The 22,922-nt window shown below is 40.2% G+C and overlaps 1 protein-coding gene across 15 annotated transcripts in view; it reads left to right on the forward strand.

Annotated features, from left to right (window-relative positions):
• Window positions 1–22,922, forward strand: part of CPEB3 (cytoplasmic polyadenylation element binding protein 3) — a 184,991-nt gene that overhangs the window by 47,149 nt on the left and 114,920 nt on the right. For 9 of the 15 annotated variants that reach the window (XM_080687335.1, XM_080687334.1, XM_080687323.1 and 6 more), the window contains one exon: window positions 21,053–21,212. In XM_080687335.1, the coding sequence (XP_080543461.1) occupies window positions 21,053–21,212 (160 nt within the window). The remainder of the gene's footprint in view (window positions 1–21,052; window positions 21,213–22,922) is intronic. The other 6 variants (XM_080687325.1, XM_080687324.1, XM_080687326.1 and 3 more) reach the window with 1 other exon arrangement.

The following is a 22,922-nucleotide window of genomic DNA, read 5'->3' on the forward strand; positions in this document are numbered from 1 at the left end:
GAGAACATAGATTAGAAGTAGGGGAGAAAAATGAGATAATAAGGGAAAATAAGAGGATGCAAAATGGAGACCAGAATTAGACTATACTGATGATGCTCATCGTGATGGCGGCAATCTTGAATATCTGGCTTAGGATTGTGGACTCTTGTACAGACATTGGAGCCCTGAAGGACTAAGATTGGAGCAATGGCACAATGGAAATAATGTTTAGAAAGACCAGGCAGGTGGATTGGAGAAGTGTGTGCGGCTGCCACACTGCAGCTTGGTGGTAGGGGCATGTCGGTTATCTTGGGCTTAGCACAAATCTAGGAAGGTATAACTGAGAAACCTTACAAAATAAAAAATGTCAGAAGTGCTGACGGATGGAGTCAAGGATATGACGGAATGCAAGATTGTTCTGAGCTGTTATGCTTAAAACAGTACCTACTTATAGGCTATTTTAAAAATGGTTTTTCTACATTCCCCAGCTCACACCTGGTGACACTGTTTCCCACTTCATTCTCCATGGAGGTTCCTATCCATTAAAAGGACTGAAGGAGATGAGAAGAGGATGGTCTTTCCTTTTCTCTTTCTGACATGCCCAGCGTATCCAACCGCTGTCTTCTCTCTGACTTTTTTATTTGGAGTTCACAAAGTCAAAATTGCAATTGCCTATTCCCATTTTTAAACTACTAATAAGGATGTTTCCACTCTTAAATTCCTGTTGCCATAATAGCTGAGGGGCCATTCAAGTTAAAAAAGAGCAGCAGGCATGAAATTACAAGTGAGGAAGAACTGATGTAAGGTCAGGCCCTGGGAGTGAATGAAGGCATCTCTTTTTTTTTTTTTCAAAATATATTTTATTGATTTTTTACAGAGAGGAAGGAAGAGTGATAGATAGTCAGAAACATCGATGAGAGAGAAACATCGATCAGCTGCCTCCTGCACACCTCCCACTGGGGATGTGCCCGCAACCAAGCTACATGCCCCTGACCGGAATCGAACCTGGGACCCTTCAGTCCACAGGCTGACGCTCTATCCACTGAGCCAAACCGGTTTTGGCTGAAGGCATCTCTTTATGCTGTAGTTCCCTTAACAACTCCTATTGCTCTTCTTCCATCGATTTCACAAAAGGGTCATCTTATCTGCTCAGTAATTTATGTTGGCTCACTATGGATAGTTGGTACACTTGCAGGTAGGCTGGAGAACAGGGTCTGTGTTTGTAATTGTTTGCAATGAAACACATACCCACATCTCTGTCTTTCATATACATATGCACACACATACATATGTACCCTGTAGAAACTGAGTGTGAGACATTTGAGTAGACCATGTAACTGTGAAGTAGTATTAATGGTCTAAAAGTAAAAATTTCTCTGTGATTTTGGAATACTGTTTTTTTTTTCCAGTGATCATTCTTAATCATGTTCTGTTAATACAAATTTAATTTTATTTGAGCATTCATAGATAATGAAGAAAGACTTAAGAAGTATGCCAAACATCAAAGTAAAGCTGCCAAAGTTGCAAAATGGATTGTGGGTCATCATTGGTAAATCAGGTAGATGTGTTAATATTTAGATGTCACCACGGTGGTTATTGTCATCAATGTATGGTTCCCAAGTGGGGAAATACTTTTATTCTGATGTTCTGTAGTTAGGTTGCCATAGGATTTGGGGGGTATCTGATGCCTTTGTTTATTAAATTTTTTTTTTAACTGATGTGGAGAACACTGGGAAAGTTGAAGGGAAATGGTTAGGATAAGTTTGAGTGGGATGGCTGTTTTGGGGTAAGCGAAAATGTTTTTGCGTTGCTTAAGATTAATATATGTACAATGGTAAAAAGTTGAAAATTGAGTCATATGTATGGTTTTCTGTATAGTGACTTGGGAATAAATTTAGATTTCATAAATATGGCTTATTTAAGTAGCTATAATTCTGGAGTTCAAATGTGGCCATTGATGGGTATTGAAATGGCAGGGTGTAATTTAGTCTGTCCTGGGGAGACTTGGTGGACTTCAGCTATTATGCCACGTCATAATCCACTGTAGACTAGGGGGTTTACCCTGGCTGTTGGGCTATAAAATGGTGTTCCACTGAGTCCGGAGACTGGAAGAGAAGTAGTAGAGATGGCCACATTTGTTCTGTGTCTCCCACAAAACCCCACCCAATTCTATTTTAAAGACCCAGCCAGGAGTTGGGTACCAAAGGATGAGAATAATAAGGGTTCTACAAAGTCTGGAAGTTTAGATGTTTTTAGTCGTTCTATATGGCTCAGAAACCTCAATGAAATTGATATATATTATTCCTGTTGTTTCCAACTTAATGTTGTCTTCCACTCTGTCAGCTGGAACCTAGTGCCCACATGATTTGCTTGTTCACTCTTCCAGAAGAAGGTAGATTGCTACAAATGTTGATTTTAATTTAGGTAATTTAAATCACTAGACAAAACAATGTGTGTTTTTTTGTTGTTGTTTTTCTTACGCCCCGCCCCCCTAGACAAAACAATGTTTATATTATTTTTTCTAACTGTTCTTTTTTAATATGCATCCTCAACACAACTTACTGCATTTTTTACAACTCTTTTTTTTATATATATATTTTATTGATATTTTACAGAGAGGAAGGGAGAGGGATAGAGAGCTAGAAACATCGATGAGAGAGAAACATCGATCAGCTGCCTCCTGCACACCTCCCACTGGGGATGTGCCCGCAACCACGGTACATGCCCTTGACCGGAATCGAACCTGGGACCTTTCAGTCCGCAGGCCGACGCTCTATCCACTGAGCCAAACCAGTTTCGGCATAACTCTTACTTATTGACTATGAAAGTGCTGTACCAAGACTCCCAGGGGAATCTGTTGATTATACAAAACTGGGTTTCCTAAACTTGCTCAGTAAGCAGCACCTTGACAGAATTTCAGAAGGGTTTTCTCAGAAGGAGGGAAGTTAAGAGTATTTAAAATTTTGGAGGCTGAGCTTAGTCACAGGGTGGTTTTAGCATAGGAATTAGTAAGCCAAGTTTGGGCCCGGATTGGTTAAATTTGTAAAATTGGTCTCTGCTGGAATAGTCAGTGGTCTCAACTTGGAACACAGGAATTCAGGCCAAGTTCCCATTAAATTTGTCTGAAACAGCATTGCCCAATAGAAATGTACTGCAAGACACAGGATAATTTTAAATTTTCTAGTAGCACATTTAAAAAGAAAAAGAAACAGGTGTTAATTTTAATAATATATTTTATTCAACCAGCAATATACAGAATATCATTTCAACATGCGATCAATATAAAAATTATGGAGACATTTTACATTTTTATTGAACTGTCTTCGAAATCCAGTGTATTTTACACCTACACGTCTCAGTTCATTTTAGCCACATTTCAATTGCGCGCTCTCTCTCTCTCTCTCTCTCTCTCTATATATATATATATATAGATAGATAGATAGATAGATATAGATATAGATATAGATATAGATATAGATATAGATATATACTAGAGGCCCGGTGCACAAAATTTGTGCACGGGCGGGGGGGGGGGTGTCCCTCGGCCCAGCCTGCACCCTCTCTAATCTGGGATCCCTCTCACAATACAGGACTGCTGGCAAAACGGGCAGTCGGACATCCCTCTCACAATATAGGACTGCTGGCTCCCAACTGCTCGCCTGCTTGCCTTCCTGATTGCCCCTAACCACTTCAGCCTGCCAGCCTGATCACCCCCTAGCCACTCCCCTGCCAGCCTGTTTGCCCCTAACTGCCTTCCCCTGCAGGCCTGGGTCCTCTCCCAACTGCCCTTCCCTGCAGGCCCAGTCACCCCCAACTTCCCTCCTCTGCTGGCCGGATCACCCCTAACTGCCCTCCCCAGTAGGCTTGATCACCCACAACTGCCCTCCCTTGCAGGCCTGGTCCCTCCCAACTGCCCTCCCTGCTGGCCATCTTGTGGCGGCCATCTTGTGTCCACATGGGGGCAGGATCTTTAACCACATGGGGGCAGCCATCTTATGTATTGGAGTGATGGTCAATCTGCATATTACTCTTTTATTAGATAGGATAGAAGCCTGGTGCATGGGTGGGGCCAGCTGGTTTGCCCTGAAGGGTGTCCCAGATCAGTGTGGGGGTTCCCTTGGGGTGTGGGGTGGCCTGGGCAAAGGGCCTGTGGTGGTTTGCAGGCTGGCCACGCCCCCCGGTGACCCAAGCAGAGGCCCTGGTATCTGGGATTTATTTATCTTCTACAATTGAAACTTTGTAGCCTGGAGTGGAGCCAAGCCTTCTGCTGGCTTTGTGGCAGCAGCCATTTCTGTTGGGATTTATGTATCTTCTATCATTGAAACTTTGTAGCCTTAAGTGGAGGCCAAAGCAGGCCAGGGCTGCAGAAGCTTGGCTTCCTCCATCGCCACGGGCAACCCTAGCCTCCTGCTCTCTCCAGCTCTGTGGCTGTCGCCATTTCTGTTGGGCTTTATTTATCTTCTATCATTGAAACTTTGTAGCATTGAGTGGAGGCCTGGGCTGGCAAGGGCAGGCGGAAAGCTTGGCTTCCTCCATTGCCAGGGAAACCCAAGCCTCCCTCCTGCTCCCTGTGGCTGCAGCCATCTTGGTTGGGTTTATTTGCATATTCCCTCCTGATTGGCTTGTGGGCATGGCTGATGGGCGTGGCTTGGTGTGGCGGAGGTATGGTCAATTTGCATATTACCCTTTTATTAGATAGGATATATATATATATTTTTTGTATTAGTCTTATGTATGTATTTAGTCTTATCTTAGAAGAAATGGGTCTGAATGAGCTGTTGTTTAAAACAGTTTGATCTTAATTTGGGTTTTATGTCATGATTTGGCACAGTTTATAATGAAAGTAATGGTATAGTTTGATAACTTGTGGTTTCTGTTTCATTTCTCACATTTATCTGTAGTCTTTATTAGCATGTCATTATTAATAAAACATAGAGAGAGATACAATATATAATTAGAAGGGGAATGTAAGTGTTTTCTTGTATGCTTTATAAACTATCTCCTAGAGCAAGTATGTCAAAATCGTGGCCCACAGGCTGCAATGCCTCATTTATTTGGCCTATGTTAGCTTTTGAGTTTGACATGCTTATACTAGAGTAAGCCTTTGCTTCCAGTAGGTAGGGCGTTTCATCAAATTTCCTAAAGTTGTCAGGTATTTTGAACAACAAATACTTCCCAGAAATGGCTAAGTGTATATATTGTAGTGCCAGTGTTTCTATTAATTTTGTGTGGTGCTTTCTTTAGTTGACAAAAGCATTTTACATATATTTTCATTTGTTATTCCTTAAAGATATTCCCAGATATTCTTTCACATTTTAAATAAAATTGCTTTTATATAGGATAGATGAGTTGTCAACAAAATCATAAAATTATTCAAATGAAAAGTATATTTAAAAGCCCTCTATATCCATTGAAGTTTTGTTCATAACTACAGTTTTTCCAAGTGACTAGAGAGTGTTCAAAAGTTTAGGTATTACTTTTTATAATGTGTATGGTGTGTGTGTGTGTGTGTGTGTGTGTGTGTGTGTGTGTGTATGAGAGAGAGAGAGAGAGAGAGAGAGAGAGATATTTTTCCTCATTTCTTTTGGCCTTCAACAAATTTCCTCTTTTCCATTATTTCAAAATAATTGCTGTAGATTTTTCACATGCCATATATATATTCAGTGCCATTTAATTGAATGCAATTTATTTGCCACTTGCCTTTTTCACAGTTCCATAGTTTGCCCCCTGTAAATTATGCCTGACTTTACCTTGGTTCATTAGTACTTCATGAAAACAGAATTGAGGTTCATGCTGAACTTCCATACCATGGTATGTGACCACTATCACTTTCCTGCGTGATGATAGAGGAGGATAGCATTCATTTGTTTATTTTCTTAATGCTTATTTGGTGCTTTACAAATATTATCTTCCTTATAAGAAGAATATTATTATCCACATTTTTCATATGAGAAAACCGATCCACAGGGAGGTTAACTAGTCCAGTTCTATTGAAGTTTGAGTGCTTATGATGTGCTGTGATTTATAAAATTTTATTTAAAAATTCACTGCAGAGCAGCATAGCATTCTAATTCTGGCTACCACCGGTCGTTCAGGTGAAAAGACTGATTATCTTGTGTATACAGTTGAACAAATAGCGAGTTCTGTCTGCTTTTTCCTTTTCATTTTTTCTTGGCTTTTCTCTCCTTTTTCCTTCCTCAAATTCTGTATTGAAATTCCATTTTTGAGTCTTTGCTTTTAGAATATTGTATATACGCTACAGTGTCATTGAATGAAAATACAACCACAACACTCCCAGTCTGCTTGCTTGTATTTAGCTCTTCCTCCAGAAGACATAATATATCCCATGGATAGTAGAGCCCATGGAGAGAGGAATACTATGTATTTATGTTAATATACTTACATTTATCCCCCCTATACACGAGGTATATGTTTCAAGACCCCCAGTGGATGACTCAAACTGTATAGTACCAAACCATATATATACTATGCTTGTTCCCTTATACATATATACATATGATAAAGTTTAATTTATAAATTAGGCACAGTAAGAGGTTAACAATAATAATTAATAATAAAATAGAATAATCATTACAGTATGTTGTAATAAAGGTTATGTGAATGTAGTCTTTCTCTCAAAAGGTCTTGCTGTACTGTACTCACCTTTTCACTAAAGGAAACCCTTTACAGTTTCTCTATCATATGTCTGCATTGTCAGCATCATTACTCTTCTGCTTTGGGGTCATTATTAAGTAAAATAAGGACGACTCGAACACAAGCACTGTGATACCAAGACAGTCAAATCTGATAACCAAAACGGCTGCTTAGTGAGGTAGCATATACGGCGCGGATAACACCGGACAAAGGGATGATTCATGCCCTTGGCGGGATGGAGTAGGGCAGCACAAGGTTTCATCACACTACTCGGAACAGCAAGCAATTAAAAACGTATGAATTGTTTATTTCTGGAATTTTCCATTTAATATTTTTGGGCCACGGTTGACTGTGGATAACAAACCACCAAAGGTGAAACCATGGATAAGGGGGATGGCTGTATTTGTGTGTGTGTGTGTATAAATTTTCTTACTTTGGTACCTCACTCTTTAGGCAATAAATGTTTCCACAACACGTTGGGAATAAAGTTAATTTTTGTCAATTGAATCAGTTTAAGAACCTTCAAATAGGAGGTCCTACTTTAATTACTTTTATGAGCAATCTAGAGGCCTGGTGCACGAATTCGTGCATGGGTGGGGTCCGGCCGGCCTGCCCCCATCGGGGTGATTGGGCCAGGGGAAGGGGCTTTGGACAGGCCAGCCCCGCTCCTGATCTGGGTGGGGGGGGGGTTGATGGGAGTGGGGCCGCCCCTCCCCCCCGATTGGGGTGGGAGGGGCAATTGGAGGCGGGGCCCGCCAGGAGAGGGGCTGCGGGCAGTTGGCCCTCCGGCCCCGCCCCCTGGTCAAACTCCTGGCCGAGGGGACAAGTTGCATATTAGCCTTTTATTATATAGGATTATTACTTCAAGTTTTTAACTTAAGTAAACTGTTTTCCCCCAAATAGGGTTTGACACACAAATTGAAGTTAAGAAAATAAAAAAGGTGGTGTTTTTTTTTTTGGTTAGTCTTTTTAATAGGTATGAAAGAGATTTAAAATTATAGACTAAAAAAAAAGCCACACCAGAATTATTTACCTTTTTGCTTTCTTTTCCATTGTCCCTGGGAATTCAACTTGATGAATAAGAAACAATAATATAAGAAGGTACATTTGTCTTTCACACTCCCACACACCAGGATGAGTAGAAAAATAATGGTTAGATAGTAACAGAAATGAGAATTATTAACTAGGAATGATTCTTATCCTAGAGGCAGAAGAGCACAATGGCTTTAAGGCTCTGTCTTGCCTGGGTGACTCCTGTCTCGGATACTTTTTGTGTGATATCTTTGAGCCTCAGTTTTCTCATTTGTAAGATGGGATAATAATAGTATTTATTTCCATAGGCTTTTGTGAGGAGGAAATGAAATAAAACATGTAAAGTGCTTAAATCAGTACTGGGCCCACAGCCAGTATCGATCAGTTCTATTATTATTTAATTCCAAGAATTTTTGACAGCCCTGTTGTTGATTTAATAAGAGGAGAAAGATTCTGGGATATGTTGAAGTGGATAGGGCATGCTAAGTAAAGCTCAAAAGAAGACCTTAATGAGGTTCAGATGAGCAAGGATGTGAATGAAAATGCTTTGTGAGATGTGAAGTACTCTTTATAAATAACAAGTAATATGAGGAAATTAGACTATTTGTAGCCTTAGTATGCTGGAAAGTGAATATTTACAGATCTAGCTCCAATGGATAATGGTACAATTTCCCTCCAGATCCTCAAAATTGAATACCAGGGGAAAGATTTAAAGCCACACACCAAGTTTTAAAAAGAAAGTTGGACTCTATACACAAATTAACCTGATCGGTCCTGGAGAAAGACAAATGAAGTCTTATCTATTTATAGCCTATAGCCTGTCTGTCCTTTGTAGAATTTCTTATTGGGTCCTTACCAATTTCTTGAGGAGGTGGGGCCTCGGCACCTATGCAAGTCTCTGTGCCCCGGCCTTCCTTTTCTGGAAGCCTTTGATCTCTCCGTTTTTGTGCTCCCGCAGTTCTAAGCACACAGCTCTGTCATTGCATTTCCTGCATTATGTAGTAATTAGCTATAAACTGGACAGCTGGCTTCTTGTGGACAGAGTCCGTGCGTCACTTAACTTTTTAATCTTTAATGGCCTGGCATATTAAAGTTCCCCAAAAATATATGAGGCATAAATAAAGAAAGAGTAAAAACAGCCTTTGGCACACTTGGCAAAATTTTGTTAGCACCAAGACTTGAAAGTATTAAAGAAAGATGTTCTTCTAAAAAATACTCTGTGCTACAGACGTTTTTTAAATTCTGATTGAACTTCCCATAATTAAATTACTACATTTTACTTTACTGTATGATCTGTAAAGTACCTTAATGTAGCATTACTAGAATGACACAGGCTTCATTTTGGAGTAAAATTTTTTAACCTCCCAAATGCCAACTATTTTAATAAAATGCAGATGCTTTGTATTTTATTTTTCTTAATACTCTTTTTTAAAAATTGATTTCAGAGAGAGGAAGGGAAAGAAAGGGAGATAGAGATAGAAACATCAATGATGAGGGAGAATTATCCAAGGGCTGCCTCCTGCATGCCCCCTACTGGGATTGAGCCCTCAACCCTAGCATGTACCCTGACCAGGAATCGAACCATGACCTCCCCTGGTTCACGGGTTGATGCTTAACCACTGAGCTACACCGGCCAGGTGCTTTGCATTTTAGATGCTTTAACATCTAAAAAAAATGCGTAACATTTTAAAGGGAAAATTAGGTTAAGGATTTATAAACATATAAAGTTCTTTTCTTCCTGGAATGCTTATATAACAAATAATTTGTGTCTTCTTCAAGAACACCTGATTTATATTAAGAACTAAATTTAAAATTTTCCTCATCTGTAAAATAGAGGTTGTAATTACCTACCTCATAGGACAGTTGTAAAGGTTAAATAAGATAATCCAAGTAAAGTCCTCCGCCCAGGGTCTGGCATATGTTAATCATCCATCATATGTTAACTATGACTTGTTATATGACAATGAGATGTGTTATGAAAAGCAATGTAGACATCCATTTTCCTCTCCCCAGAGGCAGATTGGTAGCTAATCTTATAAACCAGCTTTGTTTTATATCAGAGATGGGCTGGGCAAAGGAGGTTAAGGAGTAAGCCTGTTCAAATTTAAAAATAATAAAACTTTAGAAATGGTTAAGACAGTTTGAGCTTTTGACTGTATGATTCTATTACATTTGTTCGGTTACTTTATTTTTATTATTCGTCTTATCTGGAATCAGAATTGGACAATAAATCTGAGATGCAGGGTTTTTTGTTTGTTTTCCCTTCTCCTTCTCTGAGAAGAAAAAAAAAGGTTCAGAAACAAAAATACTGTGCTCCTCTCCCTCTGGTCCCAGTCCATCAACTTGGAGTGAATTTTGTTTTTGGTACTCACCAGGTTCCCTGCTTAAACATAGACACACGTACACATTTGTGACCTCTTCAGTGGTGGCCAGGGAGGGACTGTGAAGAACTACAGTTCATAGCTGTTAATCTGTGTGTACTCTGGGCATGGCATTGTCTGTTGGTTTCTCAAAGGGGGAAGAGCCCTAGACAGCTGCTAGGCCAAATTGGCACAGTGTTGTTGCTTTATTGCTTTCATTGCTGGAGGACTATTTGCATAAAAGCAGCTGTGTTTTGCTGCTCAGTTTTTAAATACAAGGATCATAGAGGATAGCAGGGGGCCTCAGCAGACACACCACAGTCCCCATCAGATTCTGGTGAATCTCTGAATTCTGCTGTGTATCTCCTCACCTAACCATTCAAGTCGAACCACAGTTGAAATGAACAGGGGTAGGGCAGACTTTGGTGTTTATGCATATAGGTATCTTTTATGGTCTAGTAATGCTTCTAGGTAGATGCCAGAGCACATCATTCTTAAAATGTGTCATGGTTATAAATGGGATGGGTTGGGTCTCTGAAGGACACAGTACCTCACTATAAGATGAGAATCTCTGGGATTTAAAAAAAACCAACTCATCAGAAACAATGGGGAGACATAAGGAGATGCTGTTTGTGGTAATATGGCCAATAACTGCTTGTAACTCTCAGAGGAGCATTAAAGACACTCAGAAACGTAAATGACACATGTGACAATGGATGGCATTAGTTATTTGACTGGCATTAGGGTTGTCTTTTGAGCTTTACTGCTCTCTGGGTTAGGTGTAGTTAGTGGCTGGGTCCTTTAGTGGCTCCTGAATGGAACAGCTGAAGTCAAGACTTTGCCATCCTTGAGACATAGTTCAAGAATGTTCTTAGGTGTTATGTCCTATACCTAAAGTAGATGATTTGCAGGTGATGTGATAGTTCCTGCTAAACCCTTAGAAAATTTTAAAGAAATAATAGCTTTATCCTATATAATAAAAGGCTAATAAGCAAATGGACCGAATGGCAGAATGACGGTTGCTATGATGCTCACTGACCACCAGGGGGCAGACGTTCAATGCAGAGGCTGTCCCCTGGTGGTCAGTGTGCTCCCACAGGGGGAGCGCTGCTCAGCCACAAGCCAGGCTCCTGGCTGGCGAGTGCAGCGGCGATGGCAGGAGCCTTTCCTGCCTCCACAGCAGCGCTCAGGAGTGGGCCTAAGCTGGACATCCCCCGAGGGCTCCCAGACTGAAAGGGCACAGTCCAGGCTGAGGTAACCCCGCCCCCCTCACCCCCAGTGCATGAATGTCGTGCACCGGGGCCTCTAGTTGAGATATAATTCACATACCAAGATGTGAATTACGCATTGTATACTTTAGATGGGATCACCTTTTTAAAGTATACAGTGCAGTAGCTTTTAGTGTATTTATAAAATTATGTGTCAATCATCACTATCTAATTCTAGAACATTTCATCGTCCTGAAAGAAACCCCATGCCTGTTAGCAGTCAACCTCCATTTCCCTCCTGACTTCCCCAGCCCTATACAATGACCAATCTACTTTCTGTCTCTATGAATAAGTTGCCTATTCTGGACATTTCACATAATTGGAATTATACATGACCTTTGTGACTGGCTTCTTTCACTTATCATAGTGTTTTCAAGGTACATTCATGTTACAGCACATATTAGTACTTCATTTATTTTTATTGCTGAATAATATTCTATTGTATGGATGTACCACAATTTGTTTACCCATTCACCAGTTCATTGGCATTTGGGTAGTTTCTCATTTTTGGAAATTATGAATAAAGTTGTTTTCTAAAGTTGTTATAAACATTTGTGTACAGGTTTTTGTATGGACATGTGTTTTTATATTTCTTGGGTAAATACTTAGGGGTGGGGTTGCTACATTGTAACAGTATATGTTTAACTTTACAAGTAACTCCCAAATTGTTTGTTTTTTTTTTTGAAATAGCTATCCATTTTGCATTTCCACCAACAATTTCTGAGATTTCTGGTTGTTCCTTGTTCTAGTCAGCATTTGGAATTGTCAGGGGTTTTCTTTGTTGTTGTTTTTAATAATTCTAATAGGTGTGCAGTTCTTTGCTAGTTTCAAATGAAAATCTTGCAATATGAAACCATCAGAAGGAAAATTTAAATGTAAAGTAGGCATTTATTTACTGAATGCCTATTATGTGGCAGGCCCTCTGCTAAATGATGAGAAATAAGACACATCTCTGCTCTCATAGAAGTGAGTTTATTGAGGATGACAGGTATGTAAAGAAGAAATTATAATAGGTTGAATCATTGCTATAACAGGAGCTAAAATATTGGGGTGGGGAAGGGAGATTCCAACTATACCTAGAAGTGGTCAGCTTTGTGGAAGGATTTTGACATTTATGACCAGTTAAAAGGAAAACAGAATGAGGAGCTGCGTGTACCTTCGCATAATGTTCCAAGATAGGTTTTGGTTGCAAAGGTCAAGCTTCCCTTACATTACCTTGTCTAATAAATCAATGCCTCATAAGCTGCTCGGGATAATATGCTGACTAACAACCTTGTGATTTTGGAGCAACACCAGGTAGTCTCATGCATAATAACCAGGGAAAGGGCAACTTTAATTTTTGTAGTTTTTTTTTTAAATATTTTTTTATAGATTTCAGAGAGGAAGGGAGAGGGAGAGAGCGATAGAAACATCAGTGATGAGAGAGAACCACCGATGGGCTGCCTCCTGCATGCCCCACATTGGGGATCGAGCCTGCAACCTGGGCATATGCTCTGACCGGGAATTGAACCTCCTGGTTCATAGGTCGACACTCAACCACTGAGCCATGCTGGCTGGGCTTGTGAAGTTTCTTGAAGCCTACTCTTCTGTATCCTTCTTCCTTCCTAGGTCTGTCTCAAACCTTGATTTCACTTTCTGTCTTTGACCTGGCACACTACTAAACTGTATAATCGCTCCTTTTTAAAGTGCATATGTACTTAGCTCTGAATTGTTTACCACAGTCAGAAGTAGCAACAGGCTTTGGACTTTTTGTCCCATTGTCCCCTTCAGCATTCACCTGGCTAGATTTGGCCTTAGTAATGTAGGTCATTTCAGGTGAATGCCTGATTCCAAGGGCCATCTTTCCCTGTGTCTGATGAACTGGGCCTCTTATCTGACCTGCATGGCAAACCAATGAGAAGAGCTGTGACGGGAGATTGGGGATGGTAGGGAACAAGAAGAGACGAGGTGAACATTGCCGGGCTGTGCTTCAGGCTGTCATGCTCATCTAACTTTTGAGCATCTTTCAGAGCAGATGAATCTATCCTCTTGCTTGTTTTATAAACTCCTCGAACACCTATGCTTGCTTTGCTGTTCTATAGCAAGGGAAAATACAATCTGATAAAAAGGTTAAAGTAATTGGAATTAGTCATCCTCAAGAAGAAAAAGATAAGGAAGTTGTAATTTCTTATTACACTGTCATCTTATTCCAGACTATATTGAGGGTTCTTGAGAATTTCTTGTATGGAAGACTGGGCTTAACAATAATTTTAAAGAAGATTAAAATTCACAGAAGGTGGTGATCAATGAATTACTCTTTTCTTTGGACAGAAAAGGGAGAACGGTTCAACTTCTTGAGAACCTTAAGTTAGATATAAGGAGCACTTGCTTGCTATTGAGTGATTGAAGGAGAGTCTACGATCATGTTTTCCAAAGGGTTACATATGTAGTGCTAGTCTTATTTGGGATAGTTAAAACTTAACCATTGACTAAAGAACTTAATACTTACTGAAGCTAGGATAAAAATCTGCATTTGAAAGTTATTTTTTCCTCTTCCCCTGAGGTTCATGACATAGGTTTTCCTTTATTTGGAAAAGGTTTTAATCTTAGGGTGATTGTATGTCACGCTGTTCAGTACTATAGTAAAGTTCAGTTATATATAGGAACCTCATGCTTTTGATAGGTTCTGACAAATAACAGCAGTGATTGGTTTAGAACATTAAGTAAATGTCCTATCTTTTCTTTGTGGTACTTTTAAGCAGATTCTGCGCTTGAAATCACTACATGTTGAGCTTTTGGATGTGTACAGCCTTTTTGGTTTTTACACAAGGCTAGCAAGTTTCATATATCCTTATGTTTCAATATTAGTGGTGTCCTTCATAGAAAGCAGGGGTCAGGAAACAATTGTGCCAAAGTAGACCAAGCATGGAAGAGATGCAGTTAAAGGGCCAGAGCAGAAATGTTGAGAAAATTGGGGGATGGGAAAGATATCTCAAAATCAGAAAAGGTTTGCCCTGGACAGAGTGGCTCAATTGGTTGGAACATCATCCCATACCCCAAAAGACTGCAGATTTGATTCCTGGTCAGGGAACATACCTGGACTGTGGGCTCGATTCCTGGTTAGGGTATGTATGGGAGGCAACTGATTGATGTTTCTCTCTCACATCAATGTTTCTCTCTCTCTCTCTCTAATAATATAATCTAGTTAGAAAACAAGAGCAATAGTGTAGAAATTCAGAAATGGCTAGGGTTTTTTTGGCTTAAAACTCTTATGTGTTGAATGCATTTAACTTTGAAATGTTTTATCAATACATACATTGAAGCTATATGATAAATAGAAAAACCTTCCTTCGAGAATTCCTTCTTTTGTTTTTCTCTATTATTTCACAACCCCATTGATCCTTTCCTAGCCCTTTCAAACATCTTTCCATCTTTTTTTTGTTTTGTTTTGTTAATCCTCACTGGAGGATATTTTCCCCATTGCTTCTCAGAGAGAGTGGAGAGGAGGAAAGGAGGGGGAAAGAGAGAGGAAAGAGAGAAACATCGATGTGAGAGAGAGACAATGATTGGTTGCCTCTTGCACCCGCCCCAACTCATGCCGGGATCGAACCTGTAACCCAGATACGTGCCCTTGACCGGGAATCGAACCCACGACCCTTCAGTGCTGGGATCAACGCTCTATCCGTTGAGCCAAACACGGCCAGGGCCACCTTTCGATTTTTCACCATGTTTGTGTCCCTTTCTTCCCAGCCAAACCCCCATTGTTCATTGCACAGGTGGCAGCTGATCAGGGCAGGAACATTGGCATGTTACTGGTGTGGACTGAACAGACTTGGGTTCACATCCTGATTTCTGACCAGCTTTGTGAACTTGACAGACAGTTGAAGTCTGAGCAGTTACATAACCTTGTGAGTCTCACTTTTCTCCTCTGTGAAATAGAGACAATGCCTACCCTACAGGGTGTGGTAGGGTCTGAGATTATGGCTATAAAGCATTTAACCCAGTGCCTAGCACAGAGTAGGCACCATGATTACTTATATCTTTTGGTTCCAGAGCTTTTTTTTTTTTTTTTTTTTTTTTTTTCAGATGCTCTTGACCCCTTGTATCTATAGGAGAGGAAATGTCTGGAGATAAGCCAGAAAGGGTAGAACGTGTTCTGGATTTCTCTCCTAAGGAAAAGGCAGGTGCCCAGGATAAGGCTGGTAGAAGCAGGCCCAGGCCTGTGCTGGAGGATAGATCAAGCTCCTTCTTGAGTTTAACTAGTTGTCAGTTCAACAAGGATTATTGACCAAGGGCCAGTAAGGGTGGCAGGGTGGGGTCAAAGAGGCCTCTCTGATTGTGTCAGGATTAGGTTGAAGGGGATGTTTATGAAAGGATTTAAGGTGAAGTAGGTGGAAGGCAGGCAGGGAGGCAGTACAATGAACGTCCTTAGAGCACAGTCTGGATTTGACTGGGTTTGAGCCCTGGCTCAGCTGCTTACTAGCCCTGTGACCCTGGGCCATTTACTTAATCTCTCCAAGATTTAATAGTTTAATTTATAAAATGGGGATAAAAAAGTTACCTAACTTGTAGAGTTGTAAGGTAATGCATTTAGCATACTTAAAACAGTGCCAGGCACGTACTAAGTACTTGAATAATTTATTAATATATTAAGTCAAGCTGGGGGAAGAAAGAAAGCAGGGCTAATGAGCTGTGTAGTGGGGGTGGACTGCCTCTATGCACAAGTAACTGGTAACATCTGTCATTGGTTATATTCAGAGGAAAAGAGTCAATAATGGGATGCATTATTTATAAATGCTCTAATACTTCCTGATGTGTTTGCATGTTAAAAACAAATGAAAAAGATGTTTTCCTTATTTTTCCTATATTGGGAAACAAAATGTATGGAAAAAAGATTAAGGAGATTAGTTGCCACTTGTAACTTTTGTTGTGGAAGGGTAAATTGTGGTTACTTAGTTCTAGTCATATTTTTGTGGAATTTCACTGCAGAATATTTAGGTTTTCTATCCTTTCTCTGTTTCTTTCAGGCTTCCTGGTTAATCAGTTATTTCAGCAATGTTTACTACTTGTAAAACAAAAAGGATACAGCAAATAGAAATTGCTGAGGCATAGCAAGAATTAATTTTAGTGAGAAATTAAGCCTCTCAGCGCTGAAGTTTGTTCAATTAAGAAGCCTGGGCACATTCTGTCACGCATTTCACATGTCACACTGTGGAGCACTAGTGGACCTTGCTAGGTTAGCATCTGTGAACCTCTGGTCTTTGAACCTGCAGCCCAGTGTCATGACATGGCATCGCAGAAGTCTCTCTGTATTCTCCCTAATGTTCCAGTAGCCATCACTGTACAGATGCTTTGCAGTACATTCTGTCTTTTAGCACTGAAAACAACCATAAAGAGAGAATTGTTATCACCTCTATTTTGTGGATGAAGATAATCAAGCCTGAAAAATTTGTGCAGAGTGACATGCCAGCATGTGGCAGAGCCAGAATTTGAAAATCAGATGTCTGATTTCTGTGTTTGTGTTTTTAAAAACCAAACCACCAATTGTTTCTCTAATTCACAATCCATTGAAAGACTGCAAAGCTGATTTTTGGCCAAGTAGCCAGGTTTGTTTACTTGCTGATGCTGTCCTTCTAGTCCCCTCCCTTATTTAACTGTCCCATTTTACGAATCAGATTCATGAGTGTTAAAGGCTTACTTAACTTGAAGAATCATCCAGTCTAGTGGCTCTCAAATCTATGCAATCACCCTGGACATTTATTTATTTCGTTTTAATTATGATTAAGTAGGTTTTAGCTGGGGACCAGGAACCTACGTTTAAACTGTTTTACATGTGATTTTGACTGACCGGTTTGGGTACCACTTCAGATACATGAATCCTCTCCAAACATCCCCTCCAGTTTTCCTGACAGGTAGTCATCTAACATCTGATACTATCTTCTGATAGGAACTCACTACCACCTTAACAGGAAGATCATTTCATCAGTGATTAGATGCAGTGCTGTGTTTTCTAGAGAGTTTTCATGTAATATCCCAAATGGATTGGATTAATTTCTTGGACAGATTTTTATACTCCTTGGTATTGGCGTTGAGGTCAGATCCAGACTTGCATCATCTCTGAACCTCATCTCCCTTGTGTAAAATGAGTATGTTATGTACCTTGAAGAGTATATCAAGAATTAAATGAAAAAAAGAAACTGTCCTGGCTGGAAAGATTCTCGGATGCCTTCAAACAGCCATTTCTTATAGTCCCTTCACTTTAGCAGCCTCTCTTCAAATAGCCCAGTAGGAGGTGTGGATGGGTATGATAGAAGGCTCCTAGACATTTATTATGGGATTGTCAGTGCCATAAATAGGTTGTCATTTGCCTCTTCATCAGCACACTTTTTTTTTTTTTTAATACCTCTGGCTTTTTCTTTGGGCAAAGAATATGATACCTCTTATGGAGAAACATAAGCCTGCATTTCTGGAAAATCAGCTTTATTCCTTAAGTAATTCAAGTTTCCACTGATAACTTGAACCCAAAGCAAAACAAATGATCTCCAGGAAGAACTTAAAGGTAAAGGAAAGGACCTTCTTAAATTATGTAGAGACCAAAATGGAGAACCAAAGAAAATATTCCATGCCTCTTTCTTATCCAACAATAGGAACAGATAACTGATGAGTGTTAAAAGAAAAAAATGGCTGGGGGTGGGGGAACGCATCAGTAAACTCAGAAATATGGGCTACTTGCTCTCTGGCACACACAATGTGCCTAAAATAAATACTCAGTAATTTCAACCTAATTCTAACAGGATCCCTAGTTTTACTAGTGAGAATACTGCAGCCATTGAGAAAGACTAAGACAGCCTTACATCTGGTCACATGACAGGTCCATATTCAAGACACCTAGGACTTTATAAAATGGGAGTTTAAAAAATAATTATAATACACACATACACAAATATGTGCTCTTTAAGAAACAGATGTGACTTAGTTTCCATTGTACTGCATACATTCCTCTCTCAAAACACCTGTCATACTCTTATTTTAATTGGTTATGTCCCTCTCTGCTAGTTACTTGCAAACAGGGACAGGGCTACAGCATTTATTTCTGAACTACCAGGGCCTAATAGGGTAGTGGCCCTCAACTTGCGCATAAATGGTTTGTAAAGCCTGTGCCCCCCACCCCTACTTCTCATCTATGAGTCGTTGTTTTTTTTTTAAAGGATAGGGTTGCAGAGATATTGGAAATAATGTAGCTCAGTCCTCTCATTGGTATAAAGGGAGGAATTTCAGGCACAGACTGGAGAGGTGGGTCATAATGTTCACCAAAGCCCCAATAGTTTAGAGTTGTTCTAGCACTCTTGCCTCCTGGTTCTTAGGTCAGGGCTCTTCCTAGGACCTCATGCGTTCGTGCTGCACTCATTTACCCAATAATCCTCTGAGTTCTTTATGCTCACTGCCGAAATGTCACCTCCCTTTTTGCTTCCCTGGATAGGTATACAGCTAGGCTGTGTACCAGAGACCAGAAGAAAACAGCTTTCCAATAGTTTAAGACAAACCTGGAAAATGGTCATCGTAGCTGAGGTTTTCACCTATCATATTATAGCATACTCATCATGTCATTCCGTTATTCATAGGAGAGGATAAGTGATCATTTGCAAGGCGGGATAAACTGGTCAAGATCCTGAGAGTAATCTCTCATTGCTATGGTTTGTTTTGTATGGTTATTGAGGTGTATGTTTATCTTGCTTTTCTTTTTTTTAAAATATATTTTTATTGATTTCAGAGAGGGAGAGAGAGATAGAAACATCAACGATGAGAGAAAATCACCAATAGGCTCCCTCCTGCATACCCCACACCGGGGATCAAGCCCGCAACCCAGGCATGTGCCCTTGGCCAGAATTGAACCTGGGACCCTTCAGTCTGCAGGTCGACGCTCTATATCCACTGAGCCAAACCAGCTAGGGCTATCTTGCTTTTCTTTAAAAATTTTTTTTTTAAAAATTGACTTCAGAGAGGAAGGGAGAGGGAGAGAGAGACATAAACATTAATGATGACAGAGAATCATGGATCAGCTGCCTCCTGCATGCCCCACACTGGGGATTGAGTCTGCAACCCAGGTATGTGCCCTGACTGGGAATTGAACCGTGACCTCCTGGATCATAGGTCTATGCTCAACCCTGAGCCATACCAGCCAGGCTGTCTCGCTTTTCTTAAACAAAAACCAACTAAATCTGTTCTCTAGTAATAAATTAGGCCATGGACTGCACTTCTTTTAGACTCAGACTACTAAAAATAATTTGTAGGTGATGGTCTCCCAGGGGCATGAGTAAAATGTGGTAGAACAATTATTTTTCTTTACTTAGTTTGCGTTAGCTTTCTATTTTCAAAATGTTTTTGAATCTAACATGAAAACACTACCTTGGGTTAAACTTTTTTCATGTGAATGCTTTTCAAAAGGTAATTTTAGTACTTTGGACATGCTGTAATTTTTATAACATATACCTAATGTATGGACCTTATCCTATCTAATAAAAGAGTAATATGCAAATTGACTGTCACTCCAAGACACAAAATGGCCACCCCTATGTGGTCAAAGATGGCTGCCCTGATGTGGACACAAGATGGTTGCCACAAGATGGCCTGCAGGGGAGGGCAGTTGTGGGGGACCAGGCCTGCAGGGGAGGGCAGTTGGGGGGAACACAGGCCTGCAGGGAGAGCAGTTGTGGGGAACCAGGCCTGCAGGGGAGGGCAGTTGTGGGGAACCAGGCCTGCAGGGGAGGGCAGTTGGGGGGAAACACAGGCCTGCAGGGGAGGGCAGTTGCGGGGACCAGGCCTGCAGAGGAGGGCAGTTGGGGGTGACCAGGCTGGCAGGGGAGGGCAGTTAGGGGTGACCAGGCCTGCAGGGGAGGACAGTTATGGGTGACCAGACTGGCAGGGGAGGGCAGTTAGGGGCAATCGGGCCGGCCGGGGAGCAGTTAGGCGTCAATCAGGCTGGCAGGGGAGTGGTTAGGGGTGATCTGGCTGGCAGGCAGAAGTGGTTAGGGGCAATCAGGCAGAGGCAGGTGAGCGGTTGGGAGCCAGCAGTCCTGGATTGTGAGAGGGATGTCCCTCAAGGGGTCCCAGATTGGAGAGGGTGCAGGCTGGGCTGAGGGACGCCCCGCCACATGCACGAATTTTGTGCACCGGGCCTCTAGTCAGTAATAAATATGAAAGATATGCAATAGAATTACATTGAAACTACAATCACTTTTTGTGGAAAGTAATTTTCAGGAAAGTAATTTTATACTTTTCAGAAAAGTAATTTTATACTGAGTTTTTAATTATGGTCTTCCTCAGAAAAAACAGCACCTCTGTTCATTTGAGTAGAATCCTCACTTGACAGTGGATGCAGGGGGTGAAGGGCAGAGGGCAGAGCCAATTCACATGACTCTTTAACTTTTGAAAATAATTTTTTAGTTCACTTGAGAAAAAATCAGCCTGAAGTAGTGGGACATGTACATAAAAGACTACTAGGGAAAAAAGGGTATAATTTAATTAATTATGGAAACTTGTATTAAATGTAATGTTGCCAAGTCATTATTCTTTTTTTAAATTCCAGCATTAATGTAAGTTTAGTGTCCTTCTGAAATAAGTCATTATTCTTAATGAAAAGAATGACTGTGTGTTTATTATTAGAACTATCTGGAACTTTGATTCATGTCATCAGTACATGGGAAGAAGCAAATGATATGGTATTAATTTTTATGAAGTAATTTTATGTGTTGTCTTATTGTTCTGTGTTTTTATTTTTAGGACCGGAGTAGGCCCTATGACACTTTTAACTTGCACTCGTTGGAGAACTCCTTAATGGATATGATAAGGACTGATCATGAGCCTCTGAAAGGTAAACACTACCCTCCCAGTGGCCCACCAATGAGTTTCGCTGATATAATGTGGAGGAATCATTTTGCAGGTTAGGAATATTCATATGTCCATTCCTTGCTTGGTGTTTTAAACAAAAAATCAGCTTTTTAATCATTGTGATTTTTTTTTTGTTTTGTTTGTTTTTTGTTTGTTTTTGTTTGCTTTTGTAAAGCATTGTGGAATGTATTTAAAGTTGATTTTTTTAAAACCTGGGTTCAGCTACCTATGATTTTCAAGGTTGATGGCTTTAATCATAATGTCTGGCAGAAGCATGTGCTGGGCAGCTGAAGTTGCAGTTATAGCATGAGACCAGAAGCCACATTTTCTGGGCTTTGCATTTGGAATCCACAGCCGAACCTGGATAATTCATTTAAGTCCAAGTACACTGCAAGGAAATAGGAGATTTAGTAAACCAGTCTCCGAAGACTACTTCAGAAAACTTCATACAATAGGGTTTCATTTTATTAAAATATAATCAATTTCCTAGTACAGGGAGGTAACACTACACAGCCAGCAACCCATTTGCATTCTCTCAGGCTAAAACATTAAGGAAAATGTCTTAAAATGTGTAAACGTTTTGGCTTACATATAAGGCAGAAAGTCCCAGCGTCAGCAATATTAGGATTTCCTACTTTTACAACCCATGTAAATTCAGGATAGAGGCTGATGTTACACTCATAATTACAGCTAGTTCTTTTTATGGGTTATAGGACGTTTTAGGGGCCCCAAGGTATTTTTAAGTACTGTAATGGAAATTTTCTGTTGAAATATCTACAGTGCTTGGGTTCAGAGCCTAATGATCTGAACACTGTAAAGAGTTAGCCGCAGGGATGTCCACCTTCTCCAAACCCTCCTGTCCTCTGGAGGGTGAGGAATTTGATCGCCTCTGGTTCTCTGCAGGCTCTTATAGAGGGTATGAATGACTGTGAACACCTGATAGCCATTTCCTCCAGCCACACCAGGAATCCATTTCATCCTTTTCTTGTCACACTCATGATTTTCTGCTGCGGTCCCCAATTTCTAGTGAAAAGAGAGTAGTTAACAGACTATAAAGAAAAGAAAGGATTTTGAGAAAAGCTATATTTTAAAGCCGTCAGAAATAGGAAAAAAAAATCTCTCATTGATTCATTGTTATATTTAGTCACTGTTGCCATGTCTGTCTTCAGTTGAGAGATTAGGTACATGGCCATTTAAAGCATATTTCACTTAGAAGTGAGAATGATGTTAAAAAAGAAACCCATGATATTCACAGACTTTTGTGTTTTTAATATCTTCAAAGGCTGCATTTGTCTGCCTTCTCTACCTTGAACAGCTAGAAGTCTCTCCTGACCTAAAGTATTGCAGTCCTTGTTCTTTTTAGCTTAGTCTGAATTCTTTTGATCCAGCAATAAAATATAAAAGGATATTAGATTACAGTCTGTAAAATAATTTTTCCAGAATTTTGTGGATATTGTTTAAGTGGGTGCTATTGTGCCCTGCCTTTTGAGAGTAGCATGGTTAAAGTGTAAGGAGGGTACCTCTCTATGGTGTAATGTAAATACCTGATTCCAGTTGTGGTGGCCTTTTTAAAAATTGCACGTCTAACTGCCTGTGCGTAAATTTTTTCACGACACTTGCAAATGTGAGGTTTCACCTATAAAAGCCTTCTGCACTGTACTTACAGATATATGTCCTAAGAAATTGGAAGGCATTTATTTATTTATTAATTTTGGAAGGCATTTAATATGTACTTTTTTACAGCCTCAGTATAGTTGCAACT

Source organism: Plecotus auritus (genome assembly GCF_963455305.1).
Source record: "Plecotus auritus genome assembly, chromosome: 9".
Taxonomy (NCBI): domain Eukaryota; kingdom Metazoa; phylum Chordata; class Mammalia; order Chiroptera; family Vespertilionidae; genus Plecotus; species Plecotus auritus.